Source organism: Propithecus coquereli, unplaced genomic scaffold, assembly GCF_000956105.1.
Source record: "Propithecus coquereli isolate 6110/MARCELLA unplaced genomic scaffold, Pcoq_1.0 Scaffold314, whole genome shotgun sequence".
Taxonomy (NCBI): domain Eukaryota; kingdom Metazoa; phylum Chordata; class Mammalia; order Primates; family Indriidae; genus Propithecus; species Propithecus coquereli.
The window spans coordinates 3,231,676-3,255,353 of record NW_012148775.1 but is presented as its reverse complement, the minus strand read 5'-3'; the positions used below and the strand labels follow the sequence as shown (position 1 = coordinate 3,255,353).

Genomic DNA, 23,678 nt, shown 5'->3' with positions numbered 1-23,678 from the left:
TTACCCACAATTGCACTTAAAACTGGAAACAATCCAACAGCCCCACTGGCATGTGGTACTGGCTACCGCGTGGATCCGTAGGATGGAATCCTACCCAACCGTAAAAAGGACCAAACCTCTGATACAAAAAATATGTATCTTAAAAGCAGTGTGCTTAAGTGAAAGAAGTCAGACACAAAGGCTATCTAGTGCCTAATTCTACTTATATGAAATTCTGGAAAAGGCAAGGCTATAGGTTGCCAAGGCTGGGTGAGGGGGAGAGTTAACTAATAGGCAGGAGTTTTGTGGGTGGTGGAACTGTTCTAGATCTTGATGGTGGTAGTGGTCATACAATATTGTACATTTGTCAAAATGTGCATTACTATACGCTAAGAGCCTTCAAAACAAAGCCCCCAATCTTGTAGGCGCTTCATTCCAATGGGGGGAGATAGAAAGTAAATAACACTTAGGAGCAACAATCGAAACTCACATTTATTTGGAGCACAGTAGCACTTCTCGCACGTCCTGTCATTTAATCTTCACGGCACTCTCATGACATAGGTGTTGTAGTCACCACTTTCCGGATGAGGCAATTCAAGCCCAGAGAGGTTAAGTGACCCGTGAGAGCCCACACAGCTACAGTGGAGGAGACAGAAACAGAAGCCACGGGGTCTGACTGCAGAACTCGTGTTACCACCAGCGACAATATGTGGTTCCTCAGCTCGCTGTCTGGACACCAAGATAACCCACAGTGAGAAGTGACACCAAACAATAGTTCTCAAACCACAGATGATCCTTGACAGTCGCAGAACAAATAAATGTTAAACTGGAACATGCAATGCTTGCAACGCACCGAGGGAGCCAGCAGGTGGCGCCAGAAGACCGCCGGGCTGCTTGTTTTGCAAGCGCGCCTGCACGTCCCAGCGCGCAGCGGAAGTCGACGCGGAAGCAGAGCTGTGGGTGAGTGTTTTTCCCGCCTCCCAGGGCCCTTCTAGGGTGTTTGCAGGTCTCACAGCTGCGCCGCTGCAGTCTGAGATATTGAAGAGAGCCCTCGCCACCCCCAACCGACGCACGTGCTACAATTCTTATTGCCAGAATTGAGTGTGTTTGGCCTTGTTTAACTGGTTTGCATTTAGGGGCTGAATCATATCCATTTGAGTACACTGTACCCGTTTTAATACTGGTGGGGGGCGGGCGGGGCGGCCAGTTATCCCTCCCCATTAACGGGGTGGGCAGGAGATAGCCTGCTTTTCTGGGTGACTTTCCTGGGCTTCTTGGGCAAGCCCATTCCCCTCTCTGGGCGTCAGTTTCCCCATTTGTAAAATGAGGGCTTGGTTTGTAGTTTCCAAATTTGGTTGTGGCATGTGAATTCCCAGGGGAGAGTTCTTTCAAAATTCAGAAATTTGGGCGTGGAGCGCAGGCATCTGGGTTTTTGCAAGCTAGCCACCTGATTCTGATACACAGCCAGGTGTGGGCGACCCTGGACCACATTGTCCCCAGGGCTCCCTCCAGCTTTACTGTCCTCTGCTTCCTTCCTAGGACGTGGATTTAATTTTTAAAATGGCAACTTAGGAATGTTGCTGTGGAACCACTTTGATGAACAGATTTTTGCACTGGGGACAAAACCTGGGAGATCTCCTTGCCTTGCCAGTGACGTCCATTTCTTTCCTGTGGGGAGACAGGATGGACAGATTCCTGGTGAAGGGGGCTCAAAGGGGCCTCTTGGGAAAGGGGGAGGAGCAAGAGCAGACCGGAGAGGTGCCAGCCCTGTTGGGAGGAGATGACGAAAGCGCGAGGAAGAGGCCCAGGAGAGAGACCCCAGGGAGTGGAGTCCACCTGGAAGGCCCCAGCTGGCGGCACATTCGGGCGGAGGGCCTGGACTGCAGTTACACCATCCTGTTCGGCAAAGCCGAGGCGGACGAGATTCTTCGAGAGTTGGAGAAAGAAGTGGAATATTTTACAGGTAAGCAGAGCACTCTGTGTGTGTGTGTGTGTTGGAAGGCTTGTTTGATAAAACTAATGATCTCCCCATAATATGCTGAAATAAAAGAAAAAGAAAAAATAAAAACTAATGATCTTATGTTTGGAGAAATCTGAACTCAGGAGCCATTGTTTACTGATGGGTTCGCTAATGGATTCAACAAACGTTCTCGGGGCACCTCTAGGCCAAGCACCCTCTCAGGTGCTTGGGATACAAACTTGAAAAATACAGGCTTGCTTGTCTACTGGAACCAGGCACCACCTGGGAAAGTTAAAAACAAAAAACATGCTGGGGCCGGACGCGGTGGCTCACGCCTGTAATCCTAGCACTCTGGGAGGCCAAGGCGGGTGGATCGTTCAAGGTCAGGAGTTCAAGACCAGCCTGAGCAAGAGTGAGACCCTGTCTCTACTAAAAATAGAAAGAAATTAATCAGACAACTAAAAATGTATAGAAAAAATTAGCTGGGCGTGGTGGCGCATACCTGTAGTCCCAGCTACTCGGGAGGCTGAGGCAGAAGGATCGCTTGAGCCGAGGAGTTTGAGGTTGCTGTGAGCTAGGCTGACGCCACGGCACTCACTCTAGCTCGGGCAAAAGAGTGAGACTGTCTAAAAAAAAAAACATGCTGGGTTCTACCAATTGAATCAGAATAGCTAGGAGTTGGGCATCAGTGTTTTTAAAAAGCTTCCAGGTGATTCTAATGTGCATCCAGCATTGAGAATCACTAGGGGAGATGGTTATTTCTCTACCAGGTAATTTCTCTACACCTGTGGTTCTCAACGTCCTCTTCAGGACTTGTCGCTTGTCAGAACTGATTGCTGGGCCCCACCCCTGCAGTTTTATTTCTAAGGAGTTTCCAGGTGATGCGGATGCTGCTGATTGGGGGACCGCACTTTGAGAACTGCTGCTCTACCCTGTGATGAGTACACAGGCATCTGGTCAAGCACTTCGGAAGGTGTAGAAAAACCCACAGGAGACCCCCATCCTGCAGCCTGAGCTGTGTGAGCCCCACCCTTTGTGGAGCCGCAGGCCCTTAGTCCTCACAGTTGGCAAAACCACCCTAGTGTGTAAACTAACTTCATCGTCCTCTTCATCTGCTCTTATTGTAGTTAAGGCAATTAAGTTACAATATTTAATTAAAAAATAGCCTAGGACTGTGTTTCTCTAAGTGTAGCACAAGAGTCACTGTTCTTGAAAATTTGGGGCAGTCAACATTTTTATGAAATCTGAAGAAAAAAAAACTGGGGGCAAGCCACAATGATTTTTGTGGAGGGGGTCCTCGGCAGGGCATCAAATCACATTGAATGACACAAGGAAACGCTACTCCTGTGTTGCTTCCCTGTCAATCCTGAATACCCAGGGCGTGTGTGCGTTGGGCACTCACCTGCCTGGGTCTCTGGGGACTCGAGGGATGGAACTGCCTTGTTTCATCTGCACAGGTGCGCTGGCCAGGGTCCAGGTGTTCGGGAAGTGGCACGACGTGCCAAGGAAGCAGGCGACGTATGGCGACGCCGGGCTGACCTACACGTTTTCAGGCCTTACGCTGTCTCCAAAGCCGTGGATCCCAGTTCTAGAGCGTGTCCGGGATCGTGTCTCTGGGGTGACTGGACAGACTTTCAACTTCGTGCTTGTCAACAGGTGACACCCTACCTGCTTAGTGGACTGAATTTTATAAAACTTCTGTCTCCTCCAAAAAGAAGGGTTTAGAATCCCACCCTATTTTGTTCCTTTGCACAACAAATCATTCTTTGGTGCGCAAGGGGTGTAATCGTGGCACAGCGCCGGCAAAGCCAGTCTTCTTGGAGCTCGTGCTGCAGCAGGAAGTGAGAGGTGATTAAGTCCTGAACAAACAGCCGAGCAAGATAATTTCAGACGGTGATAGCTGCCCCAGAGAAAATTAAACAGGCTGATTTGACTGAGGATGGTTGAGAGGAAGGGGTTTGGGGCGGGGTTTCTCAGTGGCAGCATTACTAACGTTTTGGGCCGGATCTTTCTTTGTTGTGGGGGCTGCCTTTTGCATTCTAGAATGCTGAGCACATCCCTGGCCTCTACCCACTAGATGCCAGGAGTACCTCCACCCCTAGCGTCTGTCCCCTGGGGGCAGAATCGCCCTGGTTGAGAACCCTGGGCATAGGGTGGTTAGAGGAGGATCTCTGAGGCAGTGACATTTGAGCATAATAACAAAAGGGAGGGCGTGAGCCACAGACATCTGGAGGAAGGGCAGAGGGAGCCTGGAGTGTTTGTGGAGCAGAAATCCCGCAGCTGTGGCCAGAAAGCAGTCAAGAGGGCCAAAGGGTATGAGATGAGCTCAGGTGGGCAGGGCCAGGATGCACAAGGACTGTGGACTTTATTCTCCGTGTAGGGAGAAATCATTTTATGTGATAATGGTTTACATATACAAACCAGGGAAAGTCATGATTTTGGCTTTTGGTGTTAGTTTTAAACTAACTTGAAGATATGAACAAACAGGACTAGGTAATAGTGAAGATGCTTTCAGGGTTGACTCATCTATAGAAGCAGCTAAGGACCCCGAGCCCTTGCAGATACACAGCAGGGACAGCCGTGTCACACTGTAAGAAAACAAGGAGTCTGCAGCATTGGTGAGTTTCGGGACAGGGTCGTTTTTATGAGCTGTGCTTGTTCTCTCACGGCAGGTACAAGGATGGCTGTGACCACATTGGGGAGCACCGCGATGACGAAAGGGAACTGACCCCTGGGAGCCCCATTGCCTCTGTCTCCTTTGGTGCCTGCAGAGACTTCTTCTTCCGGCATAAGGATTCTCGAGGGAGAAAGCCCTCCCGCAGGGTGGAGGTGGTCAGGCTGCAGCTGGCCCACGGAAGTTTACTGATGATGAACCACCCGACCAACACGCACTGGTATCACAGTCTTCCCGTCCGAAAGAGGATTCTGGCTCCGCGGGTCAATTTGACGTTTCGTAAAATTCTGCCTACTAAGAAATAAAAACGTTTTTAATGGTTAGTACTTCAGTTTTGTCTTTCCCTTTCTGTGAGGGAGCTGGCATTTCCTTTAGCAGCAGGGAACATAGAAAAGGTTTAACCAAAGCGTAGGGCTTGTTACATAACAATGCAGAATTCAGAAGGAGGATGTTTGTATCAAATCAGTAAATTATGCAAGAATACCAGTTGACTTTTTCCCTAACAAAATGATTCTTTTATTGCTATAATACACAGCAGATACAAAAGTACCTTTAGCAAATACATAAATCAGCAGTTATTATGGCATAAACTACTAGTCTAACTTAGGTTTTCTCAAAAAGAAGCTTACTTTGTAAATAATTTAATACTAGAAATCAGATTATTTGGCTGCTACTTAATGCCTAATAATTTACAAAATGAGGAAGTCAGCTTTAAGAAGTCAGGTTAAGAGACTTTGCACAGATATTTTTCACATTTACCATCTTGGCTCAAACCCTGGCCTCTGACCAAAGAAAGATCTGCTTACACCACACGTTCAAAGGCCTATGCCCTTTCATGTGTCTCTGTAATGGCAGATTTCAAAGAGCAGGCAGTGGCAGAACAGCTACAACTTCGCAGTGCACTTTAAGGTCGTGCAATTGGGCATTTTCCACCAGACTTGGGTAAAACAGGTGTGTTTATTTCAGCATCAAAGCCAAGGTCTGAGCGGGTCAGCGATGACTGGATCAGACGGTTCAAGCTGCTCCTTTCCCACTGATGCCCGTGGCCTGGAGAACCTTCACAGTATATTCTATTGGGAGCGAGAGTTACTGAGTCCTCAGGATGCGCCCTGGGCCCTGTGCAATGGCGGTCACCTGGGCTTCTTGCACTTTGAGCTGACGCCAAGGCATTGTCAGGAAGCGTCCACCAGCTCACCCCCAGCACAGGAAGCGCAATTCTTACCCTTACCTCAGGTGACCTTTTGGAAAGATCTGATTCCAAATCTTACTGAGTTTGAATTTGCTATCCTTTTTTTTTAGAATTAAAAATCTAGCTAAAACGTAGGTGACTACTGTGACATCAGAATTCCTTTGGCCCTGGGTTACGTTCACGAGGGAAGAAGATGCTCAATGTACTCTCTCTTAGGCTACTGGAAATGATGAATAAATTTAGAATATGGACCGATAACAAAATGACAATAGCAGATGTCAGCTGTAGCTATGAGTTTTAAAGTCAGAAGCTGCTTTCTTTTTGTGCAAAGGGCTGGATTTTGGAGGTCATCGAGTCTAACCTTTCCCTTTACAAATGAGGAAATTGAGGTCCAGAAGATGTCAGTGCCCTTCCTTCCTAAACCAGCTTCCCACTCAAGGCAGGGATTGTCTTTTTGCACAGCCCAAAGCTCCTACTCGCAAAGCTTAAGAGCTCTGCACGGGCAATAAATAGGTGATAATAACTGTCCACAGTGGATCCTTGTATAACAGTTTTCTACAGAGCGGAGGAATCAGAGGTCTGGCATGGATACTGCTCAATTCTGGCTATTCATAGAGTTTTATAATAGTCTATCATTACATCTTTTAGCCCAGTATACAAAAGATAATAGCAACAAGTAAGCATTTACTTACAACTGACAAAGTAGTGAAAGAATTTCCCCAGGGGAAAGATTTGGCAGATGAGCCTTTACGACATAGAAAGAATCCAAAGATTAGAAAAGGCATACAAAAAAGGGGACAGAGGTGTTCTTTAGGCGTCTTTTACCTGTCCCTTTGCTACCCTTTGAGTAACTTGGGAGGACCGTTTCAGAGTGCATGTGCTACCAAAGCAATCAAAAGTGAAAGGCACTTTTTCTTCTAAATTGTTGCCTTTAGTAATTTCACTAATTCTTGTCAACAGTTTTTATGGGCCTGCTTATTAAAAATAAAAGATCTATGCTGAAACGTCAGAGGATTAGACAAAGGTAACTCCCCTCGGAGAACACCTGACATATCACAATGTGGAAAAGGTGGCTTCCGGAATCTGCTTTCTTGTAATTACCTGGATCAGATGAATAAAAAGGCGCTCTAGACATAATGATGCTTTCCCACCACGACGCCCTCCCAGTGCGCGCCAGCAGAGCTATTCGGGGAGCCTGACTTGGTATGCGTGGGGGCCACTGGCTCCGGGTGGAGCTTGCTCTTACAACACACTGGAAAGCTGAAGGGCTCTACTGGGGCTGCTTGCGCACACACAGCACAGTTCTGCTTTTGTCCTGGGCAGTTTTGACAGTGCCACCAGCTCTAGCTTAGGGGCTGGGGCACGGTCATTCTTCAGACTTGTACTCCTGACTCTGGTGATGCATCCTGGAGAGCACGCGCTCATAGAACAGCAGGTACGCGCTGGAGGACAGGACCTCCTGCAAGCTGGCCTTGCGGACAGCGTCGTCGGAGACCCACAGCCACTGGTTGCTGGTTGAGAGAGGGTTCTTGGCTGAAGGCGGGGACCGTCGGTAAGTGACAAAGTGTCCGGAGTGCATGTCTCCGTGGTGGACGACAACTGCCATCAGCCGGAAGAGGTATGTGGATGAGCTGAATGATAGAACAAATGCCAGTGGTTTACAAATACAACAGAGAAGGCTTTACAGGCAGAAACAGAATCCTAGATGTTAAATGACAAGGGATTGATACAATGGTACATCCACACAATACCATACAACGTCATAATACAATTCTACATTTACTGGCATGGCAAGATGTCCGTTCTATATATTGTACATAAACAGATGTTTGTATCACAAGTATGTATGTACATGTATATTGTATGTATGTGTGTACGCACACTTTATAGAGTGGGTGACTCGAAATATTTAATTGGTTTTCTCTGGGTGGTAACCCAAGAAATTGAAAATTTTCTTCTCTATCCTTTATATATATATACTTACACACACATGTATGTATATGTAAATTATATGTGCTTTTATAATTTTTATTTTTAAAGTGAGTTCCATTTTGGACCAAAATAAATGAGAATGTGCAATAGTGAAATTCTACTTTAAAATTAAAGAAAAAATGAATCTCTAAATTTTCATTCATTCATCTCTGTGAAAAGCTAATTTTAGAAACAAAGAGAAGCCGCAGCCGAATGAAGAACATGCTTCACCTGTAGTCAGGAACGACTGGGAGCGGGAAGGGCACCGGAGCTGGCAGGGACGGCAATAATGATGGGGAGCAGGCGCCATTCATAAAAATTTGTGTTTTGGGGGCCCCTGGCTGATTCAGAACTGCAGGAGAAAAAGGTCAGAGTTACTGAAAATTAGCGGTGGCTCTGGGTAAACGAAACATGGCTTTGATCACCTTGGAAAGTAACTGCCTGTAAGGTGACACAGCAAAAAAATACTTCATTTTGTATTATATTGATTCAGAATCTTTCCTACCTTTTTGTCCCAACTGTCCTAATCTCAAATAGGAAAAGCATATCTCGCTCCAGGTCTACCGCTAGCCTTGACAACTTTGTGAATCTTTGAGATTCCCATCCCTGTTTGCTAACAATACGTATCAAAGTTAAGCACTGATTTCCTGGCTTTTGACCTAAACCAAGGGTTCTTAACCTTGGCATTATTTTGGGTTGGATCATTTTCTTCGTTGTAGGGGGATGTGCTATGCATTGTAGGGTGTTTAGCGGCATCCCTGGCCTCTACCCACGAGATGCCAGCAGCACCAAAAGTGTCAACAGACATTGTCCAATGTCCTCTGGGAGGCAAAACTGCTCTGTGTTGAGAACCACTGATCTAAACATTCTCTTCTTCTTTAATTCTGTCAGCTTCTAAGAATACCAACACGTAACAGAATTAATAAATGTTTATGAGTGTAGAGAAAATAATTAAGGTGATATTTACATGTCTTTTCCTCTCAAATGTCCTATTTGGGGACCTTTATGTAGCAAGTAGCTCACTGTTGGCATCTTTAACCACAGCCAGCATGGTCTGAACTACAGTGGACCTGCACCCCAGTCCAGGAGAGGAGGAAGCTAGGGTGAAGAGGTCTTTGTTTATTGTTGTTTTTTTTAATGAGATGGGGTCTTGCTATGTTGTCCGGGCTGGTCTTGAACTCCTGGGCTCAAGTGATCTTCCTGCTTCAGCCTCCCAAGTAGCTGGGAGAGGTCCTCGTTTTAAAATAAGGGTCAAGGACCGAGCCGGCTCCCTACCTCTGCTCTTCCCCATGTTAACCTGATGACCTGGCGAGAAAGAGCCAAACGCCGTCTCCCTGAAATGACGTCTTGCCAGGCCATGTGATTGTGGTCACAGCAAGAACGAAAGGGGTAAGGGACACTAGGTCAGGAATGTATGGGGGTGCAGGAAGACAATCTTCACTTAATTGGGGGTAGCAAGTAGGTGGTAAGCCCTTAAAGCGAGTGGGTTTTCCTCAACTATAACTCTGGAACTCAACGTGTCACTTAAGATACCTTTAATTTTTTTTTTTTTTTTTTTGAGACAGAGTCTCACTCTGTTGCCTGGGCTAGAGTGCCGTGGCGTCAGCCTAGCTCACAGCAACCTCAAACTCCTGGGCTCAAGCGATCCTCAGCCTCCCGGGTAGCTGGGACTACAGGCATATGCCACCACACCCGGCTAATTTTTTCTATACATATTTTTAGCTGTCTAGCTAATTTCTAATTTTCTTTCTTTTTTTTTTAGTAAAGATGTGGTCTTACTCTTGCTCAGGCTGGTCTCGAACTCCTGAACTCAAATGATCTGCCTGCCTCAGCCTCCCAGAGTGCTAGGATTACAGGTGTGAGCCGCTGCACCTGGCCTTAAGATACCTTTAAAAACCTGCCCCAACACTACATCTCCCATTTGCTGTCTGCCTTTGACCAATCATTTAACTGTGTGGAGCCTTAATTTTCTCATAAGACTGGGGGTAAGGACAGCTGCCTGTCTTAACTGGGAGCCAATTCAATGATTAGCCTCAGATGAGGACAGTAATGAAATTAGATAAATAGTTCAGTAAAGAAGTCATAGCAACCTAAATAAGATGCTCAGTGATCTTCCACCAGGACATGTCCTTCCCTCATTTCCTGTATAAATGAGATGACTGTATCGGGATTAAAAAAAAAAAAAGACAAAAAATTCACCAGAATGATAATAAACCAATTATCACTAGTCAAAGATCAGACAGCAAGACTGCACTCATAGGCTTTTCTCCTTATACTTTTTCATCTGTCATAAAGTTTTAAAAACTCTACATCTCATTACTATGTAATTTTAACCTCCTTTTAAGAAATCTTCCCTCTTCCACCCCCAGTCCTGCTGTTCTCAAGAATTTAAGCAACCATTGTACCAGCCTTGCACTCATGTCATAAGGGACCCAGAAGGTGGTTGATGCCAAATTGCTTTTCTCTGTGCGGAACGTTCCTGATGCGTCGGCACACACCTGGTTTGGGGGCTGCTGGCCCATCCGGCAGTTCCAACGCAGGCCCTGGGTTCTCGTTCGGCTTAGGGTTGTGCTGACTGGGTTTATGTCCCAGGAGGTGGTACTTGTAGATGTCCATCATCAGGAATTCATTGAACTGCACGTGCTCGTGCCGCTTCAGGGGCGTGCCGTGGCTGGACCAGCTCAGCCGCTGCAGGTGGATGCAGAGACACTGAGGGAGCTGCGGGTGGGAGAGAACCCGGAAAGATCGCGTCATTTCAGGAGCAGGACATGTGTGGTCCTCGAATGCAAAGCCAACGAGGTGTGTAGCGTGGGCTCACCTTCCCTAGTTTTAACTGTTTAACAAAAGTGGTCCTCTGGTGTTCCACCTTTTCCCCACTCAAGGTTCCCTTTGCTTCAATCTGAAATAAAAGAAACAACATTTCTCTGCAGAAACTCCTGACATGGGTCATGTGTGGAGAGCTGCAGATCAGGTTGGTGTTACAGCTGCATTTAGCTGGCACTTAACTGCTGCCTGCTGGAATGAACTCAGCTGCTGGGTTATTTGTGGGTTCTCTTCCCTGATCCCTCTCGGTCATTAAATAGCAGTAACAGTAGAGGGAAGAGAAAATGAGGAATCAACACTGAAACTCTGACACTGGCATGTAATCTGTATTGTTCTCTGTCTTCGAAAATTCTGTTACACACAGTTCCTCTTGATTCAGAGGGTGAAATTCGATTACTTAGGGGTTCGGGCAGGTAGCATAGGTAAAAAGAGATGAGACAAATGAGACGGGAGGGGACTACAGCCAATTGGAGAGGGCAGGTCCCATCTCAAAGCATGACATTCAAATTTTTCTTAAACATTCTGTAGAGGAAACAAAACTCAACTGGGAAAGAGATTTGGTCCACGGGCTGCCAATTTCCAAATGAAGTTTGGTGGAAATGGTGGTGGCTGAAAAGATCCACCGGCTACAGTCAGAAGAGCTCAGGGCCAGTGGTGTGAGAGGCGCTTTGCAGGCACACAGAGGCCAGCTGGGAGATGACATTTGGGGTTCCGTGCGTACCTTTGTACAGTTGTCACATACGACATCCCGCACCGATTCTGACGAGATGAAGTGGTGAAGGCAGTGGTCCAGGGTCAGTGGGTGACCCTACAGCACGAGAAGAAGAAACCGTTACAATTCAAAGAAGAGCCACACTCAAACTACGGACAGACGGCAGCGGAATCCCTGAGCTTTGTTCTGGTGTAGGTGGGCAATGAAGTTTCACAGACACAACTGGATGCTTCCTGAACAAATGGGCTCAAAGCACCCCAGACTGCTATCACTGACATTCAAAAGTATGAGGACATAACATTGCAGAAAATGATGGACTTCCATGCTGTTTTAGATATCTTTGAATTTGAGGGGTATGCGCGCGTGTGTGTGTTTGTGTGTGTGTGTGTGTGTTCAAAAAGCCAAAATCTCTGCAGCAAGAGGAAAACCATCCACCTTCCCCTTCCGCATAATCAGGCCACGGTAGCATACATCAAGGTTAGGACAGGGTTCAGCTAACCATGTGTCTGAATAACACATAGTACCTCAGCCATATAGAATGCCTCAAAGCCCTTTCAGGTTGAAATATCTCCAAAACAGACCAAAAATAAACCACAGATCGGTACGTACCCATGTGGCAGCTGGAATACTTAGTGAAAGGCTATCAAAAGTATCAAATCGAACAGGACTCTAAAAAAAAAATTACAGAAAATCCAGAAAGGACTCAGGTTAGATTCAAAACTTTAAAGATGGGAAGATATATGACTATGAGATAGTTTCCTATTTAGTTTAGTTTAGTTTAGTTTCCTATTTAGATGTCCAACATTAACATAATAAAACGTAATGTTCTTAGAGGCAAGTTCTATTAAAAACAACCTTGTAAACACAAGAGGTACAATAATACTAAAAGATAGCTTGGAAAAACTGTAAGATTACATACCTGACCCAGAAATTTTGGGATTTTATCCTAAGAGAACAACCATGGACATAACTATAAAAATATTCATCAACATTATTTATAACAGCAAAAATCTGAATACAGTCATACGTATCTTAACAACGGGAATAGGTTCTGAGAAATGTGTCTTAGGTGATACTGTCGTCCTGCGAATGGCACGGAGGTTATACAAACCTCGATGGTATAGTCTATTGCTCCTAGGCTACGAACATGTACACACAGCATGTTACTATACTGAATACTGCAGGCAACTGTAATACAATGGTTAGTATTTGTGTATGTAAACATAACTAAATATAGAAAGGTACAGTACGAACATGGGATTATAATTTATGGGACCACCACCGTATATGCAATCCATTGTCGAATGAATGTTGTTATGTGGCACATGACTGTAGTTGAAACTTCTAGGGAATGATTAAATAAATTATAGCATGTCCACAAAATACTATATTAAAAATAATGTAGAAGAATGTATGGTTATATTGAAAGATGTTCATGTTATACAATTAATTGCAAAAAAGCAGATGATAGAGTAAGAGTTCCTGCTTTTGGTGATGGCAGACTAGCTTGGCTAGATAAACCCTCCTTGAGATAACGATTGTAAAATCTGGACCGAAACAAAACAAAACAAAACTTTTTGAATGACTGGAAAGCTACCAAAAGCAGGCAGAAATTAAAAAGAAGTTGACTCTTGGAATTCCATGGGTGAGATTTGAATGTTTGTGCTTTTTTGCCCAGTCTTGGCAGTGCTGAGTGGCAAAAAGCAGCAGTGTCAGAAGACAAAGTTCAGGACTGGTAGACACTAGGGGATATCACAGAAAGAAGGGAGCCACGGAGAGAACTAGCCTCAAAATTCACATATGAACTCTGGCCAATTCCAAGATTAACCACTGAACCACACATGTACCAGGAAGACTCCAGGGGGCCTGGCAAAAAGTAGCATCTGGAAGCTAAAAAAACTGAGCAGAGATTTTCAGTTTGGAGTTTGAGCATGTGCTTGTCACCAATAACAAAGTTTTAAAAAATTCAGCAAAAATAGAACTAAAGAAAGAAACAAATTATTGCAAACATTTAAGAAAGAAATAATATCAATATTAAACAAAATCTTTCAGGAAACAGAGGAGGGAACACTCCCCAGCTTATTTTATGAGGCTAACATAATCGTTATAACAAAACCTGACAAAAACATGACAGGAGAAAAAAACTATAATACCAATATTTTTCATAAATGCAGGCACTAATATCCTTTAGGAAATATTAGCAAATCAAATCCAGTAATATATAAAGAGAATAATACATCACAATCAAGTGGGGTTTATCCCAGAAAAGCAAGGCTAGTTTAACTTCAGAAAAATCAATCACTGTAATTTACCATGTTAACAGAATAAAAGAAATATGATCATCCCAATAGACGCAGAAAAAGCATGACAAAGTTCAATCACTATTCATTATAAAAACTCTCATCAAACTGGGAGCAGAAGGGAACTTTCTCAGTATGATAAAGGAGTATACTAAAACCCAGAGCTAATATAATAATTATGAAACACCAACTACTTGTTTCAGAAGATCTGAACAAGGCAAGGATGTCTGCTATCACCACTCTTATTCAACTTTGTACCAGAGCTCTTAGGATAATAAGGCAAAGAAAAAAATAAGCATAAAGATTGGAAAGAAAGAACTAAAACTATTTCCATTCACAGGCAACATGATTGTTTACATACATAAAGAATTATAAGGAATCTACAACAAAACTAGAATAAATGAATTTTTGCAAGATCTCAAGATACAAGGTCAATATATAAACAACTGTATTTCTATATACTAGTGGCAAATAATTGGAAAATAAAAATTTTTTAATTCCATTTACAATAGCATCAGAACATAAATAAAATGCAAGGAAAAAATAAAAGAGATGAATAGTCAACTTACAGATTAAAAATATATGAGACATATCAAGAAATTATACTGTATGAAGTTTATTTTAAAAAAACAGTCATCACATTAGTCATCAGGGTAAATGCCAATCAAAATCACAATGACACAGCAAAGGAAATAATCAACAAAATGAAAAGCCACCCATGGAACATGAAAAAATATTTACAAAACATATACCTGATAAAGGGTTAATACCCAAAATGTATAAGGAACTCATATAAGTCAACAGCAAAAAACCAAGTAACACAATTAAAAAAATGTGCAAAGGACCACAAGAGACATTTATCCAAAAAAGGCATGCAAATGGCCGACAGGTGTATGAAAAGGTACTCAACCTCACTACTCATCAGGGCAATGCAAATCAAAACGACAATGAGCTACTACCTTGCATCTGTTGGATGACTATTATCAAAAAGACCAGGTAACAAGTGTTGGCAAGGGTGTGGAGAAAAGGCAACTCTTCTACACTGTTGGTGGGATGTAAACTGGTGCAGCCATTATGGAAAACAGTACAGACGTTCCTCGAAAAGTTAAAAACAGAACTAACACATGATCTAGCAATTCCACTTCTGGGTCTATGTGCAGAGGAATTGAAATCAGGACCTCAAAGAGGCATCTGCACCATAATGTTCATTGCAGCATTATTCACAGTTGCCGAGATATGGAAGCTAAATGTCCACAGACAGATGAATGGATAAAGAAATGTAGTATATACACACAATGAAATATTATTCAGCTCTAAAAAAAAAAAGAAATCCTTCCATTTGTGACAACATGGATGAACCTAGAGGACATCAAATGCTAAGTGAAATAAGCCAGGCAGAGAAAAACAAATACCATATGATCTCATTCCAGAAAAGTCAAACTCACAAAAGCAGAGAGTAGAATGGTGGTGGCCGGGGGATAGGGGGTGGGGAATGGTGAGATGTTGGTCAAAGGTGCAAATCTTTAGTTACAAGATGAGTAAGTTCTGGGGATTTAATGCACAGCATGGTGACTATAATTAATAATACTGTATTGGATACTTGAAATATGAATGAAGATCTACTAAAAGAGTAGATCTTAAGTGTTCTCATCACATACACAAAAAAGGTGATGGATGTGTTCATTAGCTTGAGCTTGATTGTGGTAATCATTTTACAACGGATATATTCAACATCTCCCCATCCCTACCCCGCCAGCCCCTGGCAACCACCATGTATATCAAATCATCAACTTTGTACAGCTTAAATATATTCAATTTTTATTTGTCAATTATACCTCAATAAAGCTGGGGAGAAAAAAACCACAGTGAGCTAGCACTTCGCACCCACTAGGATGGCTAGAATCAAAAAGTCAGATATTGTAAGTGTTGGGGAGGCTGTGGAGAAATTGGAACCCCTCATATAGTGCTGGTGGGAATGTAAAATGGTATGGCCACTTTGGTAAACAGTCTGGCACTTCCTCAAAAGGTTAAACATAGAGTTGCCATAAAGAGCTAGCAATTCTACTCCTAGATATATACTCAACTGAAATGAAAACATATGTCCACATAAAAACTTGTACATAAATATTCACAGCAACATTATTCTTAACAGCCAAGAAGTGGAAACAATCCAAATGCCCATCAACTGATGAGTGGATAAACAAAATGTGGTATATCCATGCAATGCTATATTATTTGGTAATAAACAGGAATGAAGTACTGATATACGCTACAACATGGAAGAACCTTGAAAATATCATGCTAAGTGAAAGAAGCCAGACACAAAAGGCCACATATGGTATGATCCCATTTCTATGAAGTGTCCAGAACAGGCAAAGCCATAGTGACAAACGGTAGCTTAGTGGTTGCCAAGTGATGGGGGGATGGAGAGGAAAGGGAGAGATTGCTAACACGTATGGGTTTGGGGGCAGGAGGAGGTAATGAAAATGTTCTAAAATTGAGGTGAAAGTTGTACAATTCTCTATTTTTGTATAATGTTGGAAATTTTCCGTAATAAAAAATTATTTTAAAACTGCAAAAGCAAAAGAAAAAAAAAAAAAACAACCCGGTCCTAGAATCTGTTGTGTCTATTGTGAGCATAGACCCAGCCTTGGGACTTGACATCCTGCCGGTCCATAATAGGTCTGCTGGGCTGGGTGCAGACGATGACATCTGAGGATCAAATGACATGTCAGCACTGACCAAAGGGAGGCGGTCAGTCCACTAAGTGTGCAGAGCCCAGGCAATCACAAATGCCATTGACCGATGTCAGCCCACACTCCCTGGGTCCTCTCATGAACCCTACCCTAAAAGAAAACCTAGCCGGGAAGTATCAAGTATTGGTATTGTATTTACCTGGTGTTCACAGTGTTTGCAGACCATATTACTAGTGAGTCTTCCATGGAAAGGATGTTGAGACTTCCAGTGATTGGACGTGGGGTGAGGTGACCCTGGAATGCAAAACATCTTTTGATATGTCACTTGTAGCCCTTTGGCACCAACCTCAAAATTCACCTTCTTTTTTAGTGTATGGTAGAAACTCCCTTTCGGGAAAACATGTGCTTGAAAACCACACTGAAATAGTTTCCCTCATTGACCTCCATCCAAAAGACATCCCATTTCTTCAAGGAGAATTTATATAGATCTTTATATGGGGTTTCTGTGTAATGGGTACAACCACATTTTTAAAAGGAATTTGTGATTAGTAACATCTTTTTACAAATATATGCTTAAAATGTTTGAGATATCAACAGAAAGATGGCAAAAGTGAACATTCCATAAAGCGAGATAAACTGAAATAATAATAAGCAAGTTCTGAAGAACTGGGATTTTCTTTGGCTAGGGGGAGGGTTAGTGGAACAAACACTAGTGAGAAATACAGGCTCTGGAGTCAGCAGCCCTGGGCTCGGCCTGGGCTCTGCTTCTCGTTAGCTCCGTAGCCTGGGAAGTCATTTCATCTCCGTAAGCCTCAGTTTGCTGGCAATGCAGATAATTATTATCCCATTATCCCTAGTATCATCCGCTTCATAGAGTTACGAGGCTTAAATGAGATATTGCAATGGCTGGTACACAGTATGGGCTCGAAAATATTTGTTCCTATTACTACTAATGCACAAAGGAAGCGATGTGATAATTTTCTTTTTTTATTTAAGAAAACAATGATTTCCTCTTAAGGAGGACTGTGATAATTTGGGGCAAAAGTTGGCCAAAGTGGAAATGCTGAGGACACAACAGATTCAGTTTATTAAGTTCTTCCCAGGATCAATTCAAGAAGGTAAAAAGAAAGCCCTGTTTGAAGCACAAATAAGTCCCTTCAGAAGAAACTGAGCAGGGCTGGGATGAGAGGGAACACCAAGAAAATCATTTGAAGCTGTTTCCAAACACAAGTTCCTTTGCAAATATATCACGGTTCAAGCTGGCTTAGATAGCACCAGAAAAAAAAAAAATCTTTTTAAAACAAGCACATCATCGTCATATCTAAAAAGCACACATCTTAAGTGTTACATTTCAATAGAAAACAACTACCTCTTGTGCGGCAGGTTATTTGTTTGGGAGTTATTTCTGACTGCTGCTGTAGGGAAAAGAAGAAACAGACTGAAAAATTCTATTACAGCCCCTTTTATCACCCTCACCCCACCCCTAAATCTTACAAGTTTCTGTGCTGAGTGCGCCACTAAAAATCAACATTTAACAAAGCCCATGTTTCTAAAAGCAGCCTTAATTATCCTCTCCGGTTGTTTACTGTGCACATTCCTTCATGGAATGCAATGGAAACATATTTCCTCTCTAGACTATTTCCCCCTTTACTGGTTAACTTCTATCAGCTTCCCAAATATTTATACTGTTACAGGGAAACGAGGACTCATTTAGCATTTCTATGGCCCCTCGTTCCCCTCTATCAAGTAGGAAAAAATAATACAGTCTTTCTTCTCAAAGCCAACACAAATTGCTGCAATGAATAATTTTAAAGAGCCTTGACATCCCTACCTGAAGTCACCAACTGCAGAGTATGTAATAGTTTAAGACCTGCCCCTGGCTTCATTCCCACTGCTGACTTTTATCGAGTCTTACTTTTGAGTTTAAGGCTTTACGAAGATTACACTCACAGTTCCTACACTTATTAAATGTGCACGACCTGCACTGAATATATGGAAAATGTTAATAGTTTACCTCCAGGGAATGCACATCAAACAAATGTGTGACCCGTGGCTGGCGGTCTCGCTCATCTTCCAGCGACGAGGTAATGACATGGAATAATTCGTGAGCGTCCTGTCAAAGGTTAAAGCATTCTTCAGAGAGGCCCGCTGAGGCAAGGGCAGTATCAGAACCACTCCCTGTGTAGGCCAGCAGCTAATGTGGGCAGAATGTGCCGTCTACATTCTCAAGGCCAGCTCATGAAATGGAAACAGTTCTGTCCTAGACTCTAGACACTGTCACACATAAAGACCCTCAACTGAGAGGCCCAAGGCGAGAGAGGAGAGAGAAAGCAGGGTGGCTGCCTTTCTGCCAGTGGTCCCTGAGCCTGCTGTAGCCATATTGAGATGGTCCATGACCTCCACTCCACCTGACTCCAAAGGACGACTTTTTTTTTTTTAAATTGTGGTAAAATGCACATAGCACAAACTTTACCATCTTAACCATTTTTACATGTCTAGTTCTGTGCCATAGGTACATTCACGCTGTTGGGCAACCATCGCCGCCATCCACCTTCAGAACTTTTATCATCTTCCCCAGCTGAAACCCCATCCCCATGAACTCCCCACTCCCCGCTACTCCCAGCAGCCACTGTTCTACTTTCTATCTCTGTGAATTTGACTACTCTAGGTACCCCAGATGAGTGGAGTCACACAGTATTTGTCCTTTTGTGACTGGCTTATTTCAGTTAGAATGATGTCCTGAAGTTTCATCCGTGTTGTAGCATATTGCAGAATTTCCTTCTGTTTTACGGGTGAATAATATGTCACTGTATAAAAATTTTGTTTACCTATTCATTCATCGATGGACACTTGGACTGCTTCTACCTTTTGGCTACTACAAATAATACTGCTATGTACATGAGAGTACAAATATCTGTTTGAGTCTCTGCTTTCCAATCTTTTGGGCTGTACCAGAAGTGGGGCTGCTGGATCCAAAGGCAGAGGACTACACTTTAAGGATCAGCTCAAACAGCTCTTTCCTGAAAGCCAAAGTCACCCCTCCCTCTTCCTGGAGGACAGGGTCCCTCTTCCCCTGGGCCCTCCACTTGCACTCTTGGTCTCCCCTCCACACAGTCACCAAAGTGGCTTTTTATTTTTTTTTTTTGAGACAGAGTCTCGCTTTGTTGCCCAGGCTAGAGTGAGTGCCGTGGCGTCAGCCTAGCTCACAGCAACCTCAAACTCCTGAGCTCAAGCAATCCTCCTGCCTCAGCCTCCCGAGTAGCTGGGACTACAGGCATGTGCCACCATGCCCGGCCAATTTTTTCCATATATATATATATATATATATATATATATATATATATATATATATATATTTTTAGTTGTCCAGATCATTTCTTACTATTTTTTAGTAGAGACGGGGTCTCGCTCTTGCTCAGGCTGGTCTCGAACTCCTGACCTTGAGCGATCCACCCACCTCGGACTCCCAGAGTGCTAGGATTACAGGCGTGAGCCACCGCGCCTGGCCCAAAGTGGCCTTTTAAAGGCAGATGACTTTGCTCTTCTGTTTTCAGCCTTCCAAAGGCTTTCACTGCCAGAGTAAACCCACCCTTCTTACCTGACCTACAAAGCCCCTGTCTGAGGGCCCAAGGTTCCCCCTAGAACCTTCTCCCTCATTTGCACTGCCCCGGCCCCTGGCCTCTTTTGCATTCCTCGAACACACCAAGCTTATTCCCATCTCAGGCCGTGCTCAGACCTCGGCCCGGCTGCCTCCTTCTCATTCCTCAGGTCTGTGCTGACAGCGCTCCTCCTCAGGGAGGTACTCCGTGATCGACTATCCAAACCCCTTGAGTCCAGCCTGCCCCCAGCCAATTCTGCAACAGTCCTGCAGGCCCCCACAAATCCCTGAGGTCTCTCCAGTTCCCCTGCCTCAACCTGTCACAGCTGTGCCATCTCAGGCCCGGACAACTGCAGCCGCCTCCCACTTTTCTTCTCAGTTCTTGCCTTACAGCCTTTCTTTTCAGACAAAAGTCAGATCAAACCAGGCTCCTGTTTAAAGCCCTCCAGTGCCTCCTGCTGCACACACAATAAAAGCCCGACTCCCGCCCCGGACCTCCCAGGCCCTGCACAATCTGCTCCCTGCCAAGCTCCGCCACTGCCCTCCCCGCCCTGGCCTCCCTGCCATTCTCCACATGCCACAGCCATACAACTGGCCCCAGGATCCTGCCCCGGCTTCTTCCTCCGTCTGGAACACTCTGCACCTGGGTGTTCGCTGCTTTCTATACTTCACGTCTCAGCTGAGACCTCGCCTCCCCAGAAGAGCCTCTCTATCCAGAGCAGTCTCCTCCCCCTGCCACTTTCCCCTCCTCCACAGCCCCCCCCCAGGCTTCCTTGTTACATCATCCTGTTTATTTTCTTGTTAGCACATCTTGACATTACCTGTTTACTGTCTCTCCCATGCCACTCCCCACCAGAATTCCAGCCCCAGGAGAGCAGGAAACCCTTCACATCCCGGTTCTGCTACAGCCCCACCACCCTCAACAGGCCCTGCCCCAGGCCCTGCCCCAGGCCCTGCCCCAGGCCCTGCCCCAGGCAGGCGTTCAGTAAATATTTGTTGCACACATAAGGGAACCCCCTCCAGGGCTGTGCACTGCAGTTAGCAAGAGAGTGCTGGAGATTTGAAGATAGGAGGGGCTCACAATGCAGGGGTAGGTGTGGCAGCCCAGCTGTTAGGCCACAATAGGAGCAGAGCTACAGCCCTGTGGCAGCAACGAGCCTCAGGCACCTGGAGGAGAAACAGCTCTTCCCTGGAGGCTCAGGGAGCCTTCACAGACAAGGCATCTGGGCCCACCCTGATCTCCAGACAGGACAGAGTCGGATCCATAACCTATCCCGTCAGGGGGCCACATAACTACATGGCTTCGAGGAAAGGGATAGTACCGCACAAGAGGGTGGGGCCCGAGAGTGTGCCCTTTAGCACCCGACGGGCTCAAATCCTGGCTCTGCGCCTTCAATAGCTGTGTGACTTTGGGCAAATTGCTTCACTTCCCTGAGCTTCAGTGGTTCTATCTATAAAATGGGTATAATAACAGCAACTCCTTATAGGGTTATTGTGAGGGTTAAATCAGATAATTCATGTAAAGCAAGCACTTAGCTTAATGCACCCCCAACAGCTCTAGCTTTAGGCACAGAAAATGGGTTACTAGTGCAAGTCTGGTACTGATTGACTAGATAATCACTAACAATGAAGATGTGGGCAAGGCCCCATGCTGGATGCTCCGGATGCCTTCAAAGGGGAAGAGATCAAGGGACACGCATGCTCATCTCTTCTTCCTGCATACTGTAGCACGATGTGGCCCAGTGACTGCTGTGGGCTGAAGACATTAGAAATACTTCCAAGGAATGACTTGGCCTTAGGTGCGTCGTTGATGGAGGGACGGGACTTGGAATAATTATCTAACATCCTTGGAGACTAAAACTCAGAGTCATTCTCTCAGTTTAGAGAAATATAAAATGTACCTAAATAATTCCAGTTACCAGAGGAGGATTTAAAAAGCATTTTCTAAATAGAAAAACATTTCATCGTACAACTGGATTAACCAAGATGCATTTTAAGAAAGTATAAGCTGGGCGTGGTGGCACATGCCTGCAGTCCCAGCTACTTTGGAGGCTAAAGCAGGAGGATCGCTTGAGCCCAGGAGTTGGAGGATGCAGTGAGCTATGAATGTGCCACTGCACTTCGGCCTGGGTGACAGAGTGACCCATCTCTTTAAAAAAAGAGACCATCTCTTTAAAAAAAGAAAAAGAAAAGAAAAAGAAAGTATAGATATCACCAACATCATGTTTAAAAAATAATACATGGCTTCAGATTAAAGCAGAAATGAGAAAAATCTTTAAAAATAACAGGAGCTAGAAAGGCTTTCTACCCCCCTTTTCAAAGTTTTTAAATGCCTCTCACTTCAGCCCCATAGTTTTGGGAGGTCCAAAAAGCCACTTCCCATTTCTCTGGACAGTGGCCGCAGAAGATGCTTACACAAAGCTGGACAAGCCATCTTGGCACATGGCTGGGGAGGACGTACCAGGACGCCACCGGAAGCTACATTTTTTCATCCCTAGACCTTCACTCTCTTGGCCTCGGCCTCAGACTTGCTATTGGTAATAGCAGTCTGGAGAGAAGGAGATGGCCAAGTTCCAAAGTGGGCAGCAAAGCTATCGTTGTGGAAAAGGGAGGTGGACGTGGCTGAATAAGGCCTTGGGTTGCATATGACAACTGCTGAGGTTTGGGGTCACTTTAAGCCAAACTTTGAAAACTGATTTTTTTTTTAAAAATGAGGGTATGGTCCAAAAAAGGGTCTCCCCTGAACCTCTGAGCCTCTAACGTGAAGCTACTTGCCTCATTCTAAAGAACCCAGGTGTCCCTGTCATCCACGGGAGTACAAAGTTACTCAAGAACTAAAAAGATTTTTGCTCTTTGGTGACTGGGTGTTTATGCCCCATCCTGCTAACCTTCTACTCACCAGGTGAAAAAGAGCTGTGTTTCCCCTCTGAACACGAGAGCAGGAACAAGGTAAGGTGGTGGGTGCTCTGGTCCCAGAATACTAAGGTTGTCTAAAATGTCACAGAAATGTACACTCAGGCCAGGCAGCTGCAAGGTCAGGCCCCAAGTCACCAAGGGGAGGGATTCTCCAAGCTAAACCTGTTTGAATGTCGTGCTCACCTGTTCTTCAAACGAAGAGATCTGCCATCTGTACATTCGTAAGACATCCAACAAGCAGCTTGCATCCAAGACCTCATCATCAGTAACTTCTTGGCAGGACAAAGCTGGAATCAAAAAAGATAAGACAATTATGAAATTCACAAGTATAACAACTAACCAGAAAACCTGCACAGTATAACACATCAAAGCTAATTAAAAATTTAAGGACTGCAACATTCACCTTGGAATTAGATCTTTTATCATTCTTCTTTGTAGCCTCACCCAATGCTTAGTATGCTATTAGGTACTTCACCTTTGTTGAGTGAACGTAATGTTTCATGAGGCTGCAGTATTTAAATGAAGTAACTGATTTCTGGATCTTCAAATTACCATCATCAATATAAATTTATTGCTGCAAAGTTCTTATTGAGTGAAATGATTTAACTCTCAACTCTTAGGGTTGGGAGGGCCCGTAAGCAAGTAGTCCAAGCCCACACTCTGTGCTAAGCTCCTCTCCGCAGGGCTCTTTCCCATGGCTATGAGGACTTTGCTTGTATTCGTTTGCATCTGAGTTTCTGATTATCATGGCAAAGCATCAAGCTATATGTGGCCGCCTGAAAGGGTCTGCTGAGTGGTTTACTTTTCTTTATAATTATTATTATTTTTTTAGAAACAAGGTCCCACTCTGTTGCCCAGGC

General features: G+C 44.4%; 2 protein-coding genes across 2 annotated transcripts in view; one reads left to right on the top strand and one right to left on the bottom strand.

The window, feature by feature from the left end:
• The first annotated feature begins 889 nt into the window (after positions 1 to 889).
• ALKBH2 (alkB, alkylation repair homolog 2 (E. coli)) lies at positions 890 to 4,936 on the top strand. The gene is made up of 4 exons (XM_012650219.1): positions 890 to 939; positions 1,519 to 1,942; positions 3,397 to 3,595; positions 4,612 to 4,936. Exons 2-4 carry the CDS (start codon positions 1,576 to 1,578, stop codon positions 4,916 to 4,918), a joined length of 873 nt encoding a protein of 290 aa, XP_012505673.1. The 5' UTR covers positions 890 to 939; positions 1,519 to 1,575; the 3' UTR covers positions 4,919 to 4,936.
• A 176-nt stretch (positions 4,937 to 5,112) lies between these two features.
• Positions 5,113 to 23,678, bottom strand: part of USP30 (ubiquitin specific peptidase 30) — a 31,993-nt gene continuing 13,427 nt past the window's right edge. Inside the window, exons 4-13 of the mRNA XM_012650232.1 lie at positions 23,002 to 23,105; positions 18,319 to 18,417; positions 17,674 to 17,719; positions 16,504 to 16,598; positions 11,918 to 11,977; positions 11,318 to 11,404; positions 10,592 to 10,672; positions 10,272 to 10,491; positions 8,005 to 8,125; positions 5,113 to 7,433 (exon numbers count right to left, since the gene is read on the bottom strand). Coding sequence (XP_012505686.1) covers positions 7,169 to 7,433; positions 8,005 to 8,125; positions 10,272 to 10,491; positions 10,592 to 10,672; positions 11,318 to 11,404; positions 11,918 to 11,977; positions 16,504 to 16,598; positions 17,674 to 17,719; positions 18,319 to 18,417; positions 23,002 to 23,105 — 1,178 coding nt within the window. The 3' untranslated portion in view covers positions 5,113 to 7,168. The remainder of the gene's footprint in view (positions 7,434 to 8,004; positions 8,126 to 10,271; positions 10,492 to 10,591; positions 10,673 to 11,317; positions 11,405 to 11,917; positions 11,978 to 16,503; positions 16,599 to 17,673; positions 17,720 to 18,318; positions 18,418 to 23,001; positions 23,106 to 23,678) is intronic.

What these genes read in the sequence shown, in the direction of transcription:
- ALKBH2 (XM_012650219.1), top strand. Translation starts at nt 1,576, where the DNA reads ATGAACAGATTTTTGCACTGGGGACAAAACCTGGGAGATCTCCTTGCC. An exon ending in AGAAGTGGAATATTTTACAG is followed by an intron (nt 1,943 to 3,396) that starts GTAAGCAGAGCA and finishes TCATCTGCACAG; the next exon opens with GTGCGCTGGCCAGGGTCCAG. An exon ending in AACTTCGTGCTTGTCAACAG is followed by an intron (nt 3,596 to 4,611) that starts GTGACACCCTAC and finishes CTCTCACGGCAG; the next exon opens with GTACAAGGATGGCTGTGACC.